Source organism: Scylla paramamosain, unplaced genomic scaffold, assembly GCF_035594125.1.
Source record: "Scylla paramamosain isolate STU-SP2022 unplaced genomic scaffold, ASM3559412v1 Contig144, whole genome shotgun sequence".
Taxonomy (NCBI): Eukaryota; Metazoa; Arthropoda; class Malacostraca; order Decapoda; family Portunidae; genus Scylla; species Scylla paramamosain.
In genome coordinates this window covers 115,001-122,336 of record NW_026973809.1, presented here as the reverse complement: position 1 = coordinate 122,336, position 7,336 = coordinate 115,001, and the positions used below count along the sequence as shown (strand labels likewise).

General features: G+C 37.5%; 1 protein-coding gene across 4 annotated transcripts in view; it reads left to right on the top strand.

Moving 5' to 3' along the window:
* Positions 1 to 2,797: 2,797 nt before the first annotated feature.
* LOC135099539 (uncharacterized) overlaps positions 2,798 to 7,336 on the top strand; it is a 14,701-nt gene continuing 10,162 nt past the window's right edge. The window contains exon 1 of one of the 4 annotated variants that reach the window (XM_064001917.1): positions 2,798 to 3,987. In XM_064001917.1, coding sequence (XP_063857987.1) covers positions 3,776 to 3,987 — 212 coding nt within the window. In that variant the 5' untranslated portion in view covers positions 2,798 to 3,775. The remainder of the gene's footprint in view (positions 3,988 to 7,336) is intronic. The other 3 variants (XM_064001916.1, XM_064001915.1, XM_064001918.1) reach the window with 3 other exon arrangements.

Here is a 7,336-nt window from a genome sequence, read left to right as displayed (position 1 = left end):
ATCCCTGTAATGTCAATAAGGTCTATATAAACACGTAAATTTGTAAGATTTTCGACCCTACTGTTTGTAAACAAGGGAGATCAAAGAGAACGGCGGCTGTCTTGCATTAGAGAAAACGGAGAATTTTAACATAAACTAAAACAATAATTGAATCTTCCAATACTATTTTAGACAGTTTTTAGGACAGTGTAAGAGTCTTCTATTTTATCAATTATTTTGTGTTGTTTTGTACTATTAATTATCAGTTTTTAGTGCAAGAAAGTTAAAGAAAAGAGGAAAAAAATACTTTATATAGGTAAAGACAATATAGTCGCTATTAACATGCATATTGGAAGACTTTCGACCCTATGATTTCCAAGGAGTGGGCGGCGGCCATCTTGAAAATTGAAGTACTAGAGAAAACAAAATATTTTAACGCAAACTAAAGAGAAATTGAATTGATCTCACATAGTTCTCATGTGCGTTTTATTATGAAGTTCATTGTGCTGAATTCAAATTTGATAACAAAAATTTCATGCCACGTCACAATTTTTTGTAAATCGCTGTTTTAATAATTATGCAATTAATAGAGATTTCCAAGACTCCATAAATGTATTTTGCTCCCAAAGTCAGATTAAATGTCTTCATTGTATTTATTTAATTAATATATAATGTTTGTTAACTTTATATAATGTATTAACGTACAATCTAGTATTTACTTCTTCTTTTATAAGACGTCTCAGGCGTGTCACGCTTCAGGTTCCAACAGAAGTCAGCCAGCATAGCAGGGCTCCATTTTCCCTTGTACCTGTTTTCCATTGACGCTATATCTTGATGGAACCTCTCTCCATGTTCATCACTCACATCTGCTGCGCTCTCTGGGAAGAAGGACAGATGAGAATGAAGAACGTGTATCTTCAGTGACATATTGCATCCGAGATCTTGGTAGCATTTGATTAGCCTCTCCACTTTACGCTCTCGCTGGGACTCTTGGTGCTTTCCCAGAAGCCCTCTGCATACATCTTTGAATGCATGCCAGGCCGCTAGCTCAGGTTCATCCATTGTCGCCTCAAAGTCCTCATCATTTATAAGCTTGCGAATCTGAGGGCCTACAAATATACCCTCTTTAATCTTGGCATCACTAATTTTAGGGAAGATCCCTTTGAGATACTCGAAACATGGCTTGTTATGTTGCAGTGCTTTGGTAAATTGCTTCATTAGGCCTAGTTTTATATGCAGTGGTGGCAAAATGATTTTCTCCTTCTTAACTAGTGGCTCATGAATTACATTATAGCATCCAAGCGTCATAGATTCCCCAGATGGCCATTCTGAGCGTATAATGTTCTGATCTGGCCCTACTGTCCCACTTGCAAAGAAACCACATCAATTTGGTGTATCCAGTTTGTAGCCCATTAAGTATGGCTACTACTTTCAAGTCTGCACAAATTAACCACTCATGCTCTTTGTAACTTATGCGGTCTAGAATAAAAGCAAGGTTCTCATATGTCTCTCTTAAAATGACTGAGTAAGCAACTGGAACTGAAGGCATGGTGTTCCCAATGTGCAACAGAACTGCTTTTATGCTGTAAAGGGATCCATCTATGAACAGCCTCCACTCATTGGCTAAAAGCAACAAAAAATACCGTTCAGATAGACATTGCGGGCACTGCTATTTACGAAGAACTGGAGGGTCACAGAAAGAAACGGATGTTATATTCGTAATCTACGCAAAAAATAACTCTAGAAAAGGATAGTCTCATTTCCGCTTTTTTTTTTTCATTGTTATACAGTGTAATTTATGATAGTTTTGCGATAGTGTTAACATTTACTGTTATATGAATCGACTATAATTATTTATTGACGAAATATATATATATATATATATATATATATATATATATATATATATATATATATATATATATATATATATATATATATATATATATATATAAAATAGCCTTTCTACTACTATTAATGATTTCGTAATTATGTATCTTTTCTTGAGAGAGAGAGAGAGAGAGAGAGAGAGAGAGAGAGAGAGAGAGCGGGAGTTTGCGGTGTTAAATAGTTATTACAAAATGTACGACGATTTTTTTTGTTTATGTTCATATATTTTATTTATTTTTTGGTAAATTTTGTTTATTTTTCTTTGTTTATTATTATTTATTTCTTTTTTGTTTGTTTTTCAATTTAGTTATTTAGTTATTTATTTATTTTATTTATATATATATATATATATATATATATATATATATATATATATATATATATATATATATATATATATATATATATATATATATATATATATATATATATTTTTTTTTTTTTTTTTTTTTTGAGAGAGAGAGAAAGAACGAGAGAGAGAGAGAGAGAGAGAGAGAGAGAGAGAGAGAGAGAGAGAGAGAGAGAGAGAGAGAGACTTACAAAAATTCTTCTTCTCTTCTTCCTCCTCCTCTTCCTCCTAATTTCTCTCCCCCATCCTTCTGCATAAGTAATAGTAGTAGTAGTAGTAGTAGTAGTAGTAGTGCTATAAATGACAGATAGATACTACTTTGAATAGTACATATATAAGTAATTGTTTATTCTTAAATTTACTTGAGTCAACCCTAAAATATCATAAATTTACGTTTTCCTTAAGTATTTCTCGTGTTCGTTATATAGAAATGTTGTTAATGTCACTTCTACCTTATGACAACAATTACAACCTGTTAATGTGAGATAGATAGATAGATAGATAGAGAGAGAGAGAGAGAGAGAGAGAGAGAGAGAGAGAGAGAGAGAGAGAGAGAGAGAGAGAGAGAGAGATCTTCATTCTTTTCCGCTCCCCTTCCTCCCCCTCCTCCTTCTCCCTCCTGCAACATACTATTACTATTACTATTACTATTATAACCTCTCTCTGTGCATTTGAAGGCTTTATCAAACTAATGAACCCTCCAGTTTTTTTTTTTTTTTTTATAATACGAGTGTAAATATTTTGCATGGTGGCTTCACAATGCCGCAGTGCCATTGAAAAAATATTATGATGTTTTTTGAGTGGCGAACAGTCTGGGTTTTTTTTTTAATTGAATGAGTGAAAGAGTCTGATTCTTTATGTACGTGTGTATGGCTGTATGTGTGTGTGTGTGTGTGTGTGTGTGTGTGTACAGGCCTTGTATAGTGCCACAGTGCCATAAGTGCCAATAGAACCGTGAACTCCTTAATTTTCCTCCGTCTTGGGGCTGTTAAGGGTGTATGGGTGTGTGTGTATGGCTTTGTATAGTGTATATATGTGTGTGTATGTGTGTGTGTGTGTGTGTACAGGCCTTCTCTAGTGCCACAGTGCCATAAGTGCCATGGTGCCAATAGAACCGTATACTTCTTAATTTTCCTCCCTCTTGGGGCTGTTAAGGGTGTATGGGTGTGTGTGTATGGCTTTGTATAGTGTATGTGTGTGTGTGTGTGTGTATGAGTAGGGTGCCTTGTATAGTGCCAGTGGTCTCAAAATGTAAAATCGGGTTTGCAGACATTGCTTGCGTTGGAGACTGTACAATATTTCCCTTCGCTGTTTTAGAGGTGCTGGTGGTTCGTGTATGGGTGTGTGCAGGTGTGTATGGGCTGTATAAGGTGTGTGAGTGCGTACAGTGCCACATAGAGCCTTACAGTGCCAGACCAGGGGAGTGAAACAAATCTGGCATCTTCCTAGCTGACGTCATGGCGCGCGCAGCTACTCGGGTTCATTTCAGTGATCGAAAAGTGTAATAGCGAATCTTGTCTCCCAGCCTGCAGCCTGCCCTAGCCTGACCCGCCAGACATGTGCCCCAGGCCTTCCCCTAGCCTGCAGAGCCATGTAAGCCTGCAGGTCAAGGTCAGGTCAAACGCAACAGGCCGTAACGTGAAAAATGAAGAGATTTACGAAGACTGTTTGATGGGCTCAGGTCCTCCGTGCACCCCACCAACAAGCAAGAGGTTGAGGAAATACAAATTTTTGAGACTCTGCAAGCTGATGCCTTCCAGATCGCGAAGGTAATAGTCACACCTGCTCACCCTGCACGTATCAGCCTGATAGTCCAAAATAGTAGTGAGATACAATGACATTAATGGTTCTTCAATGTCCGCCTCCCTCTCTCTCTCCCCTCCGCTGCCTGTCACCAACTTGGCCCTCTCTTCATTCGTTTTTTTTTCAGTTTTCTTATCTCCTGCGCTTATTGTTACCGCCATACTGCGTGTATAGATAGTTTATACACCCATACATCTGCCATGAATGTATAACCGTGATAGTCCAAGCTGTCAGTGAGATAGTCTGATAGTACGTGTTTGGACTCCTCTCCCCATCATCCGACCCCAAACATCCGCCTTGTCGCTAACATTTTTGCTTATTTCTTCCCTGCTACGCTTATTTATACATCTATACTGCGTCCATACATATATTATACATTGATACATGTACCCTGACTTTCTATGCATGTAAAAATGTGTCTATAATAGGAAAAATAACAAGATAATCTTTCCATATTTTTCCTTCCTTTCCCCGCCCCTTCCCCAAAACATTGGTGCCATTCTTTTTTTTCCTTGTTTCTCCTCATTCACGCCCATCCACACGCCCACACGACGCCCATAGGTGGATTATTCACTTATACATCTACTATTCACATCCCAGCCCGATAGTCCTAGTCTGTAGTTAAATAAGATAGTTTGTTAGTCAGCGTCACCTGTGCTTGCCTCTCCATCCTCCCCCCCCCCCTCTCTCTCTGTGATCCCAGACTGACAATATTAACCTTTATGCTAATTTCTCCTCTCCTACGCTTATTTATACGCCCATATACTGACCATACATAGTTCATACATACATACATTTACTATTCATGTCTCAGTTTAATAGTCCAAGCCTTTCATGAAATAGTATTGGTTAGATCGTGTCATCTCTGTCCTCTCATCAGGCGGACTCTCATTATAATTTTTGCTAGTTTCTCCTCATCAGCGCTTATCCATAGTTCCATACCCCGTCCATATATAGGTTATATATCCATACATCTACCCTCTACTCCACTACCTGTATATATTTAGCAGTAGTGAGAAAAATGCAAGTTAACTGTGCCCGCTTCATCCTGCCAAAACATTGCTTTCAAATTTGCTTTTTTTAATTTTTTTTTTCATTTCTCCGTACATAAGGGGAATGACATGTCCTATAGAATACCCATACATAGAAAATGCATGTATATATTTGTCATGTGTCACTGTATATATAGATTTGTACCTGTAATGATAAAAGTATGAATGTATGCTTTGGGTCTAGGAGGTGAATGAATCTTCAGTTTGTTTTCTTAATTTCTTGATGTCACTGTACCACAGCACTGTACCCTATGGTGCTAATGGTGCAGGAAGGCCTTGTCTACCTTCACCATAAGCAACTGTAGCATGCGTCACTGTACCTTAAAACTGTACCCAAAAAAATTAACCTAACTGGCCTTCACTTGAAAAAAAGATATCGTTTTTTTTTTTTTTCGTGTGGTTAATATTTCAGTGCTACAGTACCACAGCACTGTACCCTATGGTGCTAATGGTGCAGGAAGGCCTTGTCTACCTTCACCATAAGCCCCTGTACCATGCATCACTGTACCTTGAAACTGTACCACAAAAACTTAACTGGCCCTCACCTAAAAAAAAATAGTTTTTTTTCTCGTGTGCTTAAAATTTCAATGCTACAGTACCACAGCACTGTACCCTATGGTGCTAATGGTGCAGGAAGGCCTTGTCTACCTTCACCATAAGCCACTGTAGCATGCGTCACTGTACCTTGAAACTGTACCCCAAAAACTTAACCTAACTGTGATGTTCCGAGACCTTGTAAACGATTTCCGAGAGTGGTGGATGAACTTGCAAGACTCCCACTGTTGGTGTACCATGTCAGTGTACATTGTGGTGTTAATGGTGCAGCAGAAGGACTTGGCAGTGTACCACGTGCCATAGTACCTCAAAAACACCTGTAAGACTGTTTTTTTTTCTTGTTTTCTTCCGATATATTTGTTTATTTATTTATTTATTGCGTTTTTTTTATCTAATTTTTTGGTTAGGTTCGGAATCCTGAATCATGCATTTTTTTCTATTTCTTTTTGTTATTTTACTTATTTATTTTTATATAATTTGGTTTGGTTAGGTTAGGTCGGCTGAGTTAGGTTAGGTTAGCTTCAGTTCATCAAAATTAGGTCAGGTTAGGTTAGGTCAGGTCAGGTTACTCTAGAATAAGTTAGGTTACGTTAAGTTATGTTCGGTTAGGTTAAGTTAGGTTAGGTTAAGTTAGCTTACATTAGGTTAGGTCAGGTCAGGTTAGGTTAGGTTAAGTTACGTTAGGTTAGGTTACGTTAGGTTAGGTTAAGTTAGGTTAGGTTAAGCTAGGTCAGGTCAGGTTAGGTTTAGTTTAATTTTGCTTAGGTCAGGTCAGTGCAGGTTAGGCTGAAATTGATATTAATTTGACTATTTTAGCTTTGACTACATAATGATAGTTTACTACTACTACTACTACTACTACTACTACTACTACACATTTTCCTTTCCTAATTTATTTATTTATTTATTTAATATTTTAGTCAGGTCAGGTTAGGTTAGGTTAGATTACGTCAGGTTAGGTTAGGTTAGGTTAGGTTACATTAAGTTAGGTTATGTTAGGTCAGGTTAAGTTAGGTTAAGTTAGGTTAGGTTAAGTTAGGTTAGGTTATGTTAGGTTAGGTTAGGTTACATTAAGTTAGGTTAGGTTATGTTAGGTTAGGTTAAGTTAGGTTAGGTTAAGTTAGGTTAGGTTAAGTTAAGTTAGGTTAGGTTAATTTAGGTTAAGTTAGGTTAGGTTAATTTAGGTTAAGTTAGGTTAGGTTAAGTTGTGTTATGTTATGTTAGGTTAGGTACAGTGATACAGGGTAACCAGATATGTTGGGTACCATTGAAGTCATAAGCTACAGTAAAAATCTACAGTGACATGAACAGTAGAAGGTCTCAAACTTCTTGGAAGTTCAACACAGTGGCGCTTCTAATGGTACAGTGTGAAGGTACAGTGACGTGTTATATAGTGGCCAGTGGTGCAGGTAGACGAGTCCTTCCTGCACCACTGGGACCAAAGGGATACATGAGTATGGTGCAGTATTAGTGAAAAATTCCTACTTCCTAATATACTGTTGTTCTGTTACTGTTTTCTGTGTGTGTGTGTGTGTGTGTGTGTGTGTGTGTGTGTGTGTGTGTGTGTGTGTGTGTGTGCTTCAAGTGTACGTTTGTGTGTGTATGCGTCTCATCACTGTCATGTACGCAGGGACACAAACAAACGCAAACAAAGGTACAAGTTCTTAATGACGTATTTTTATAGAGTGATACGATATTTAAAACCATA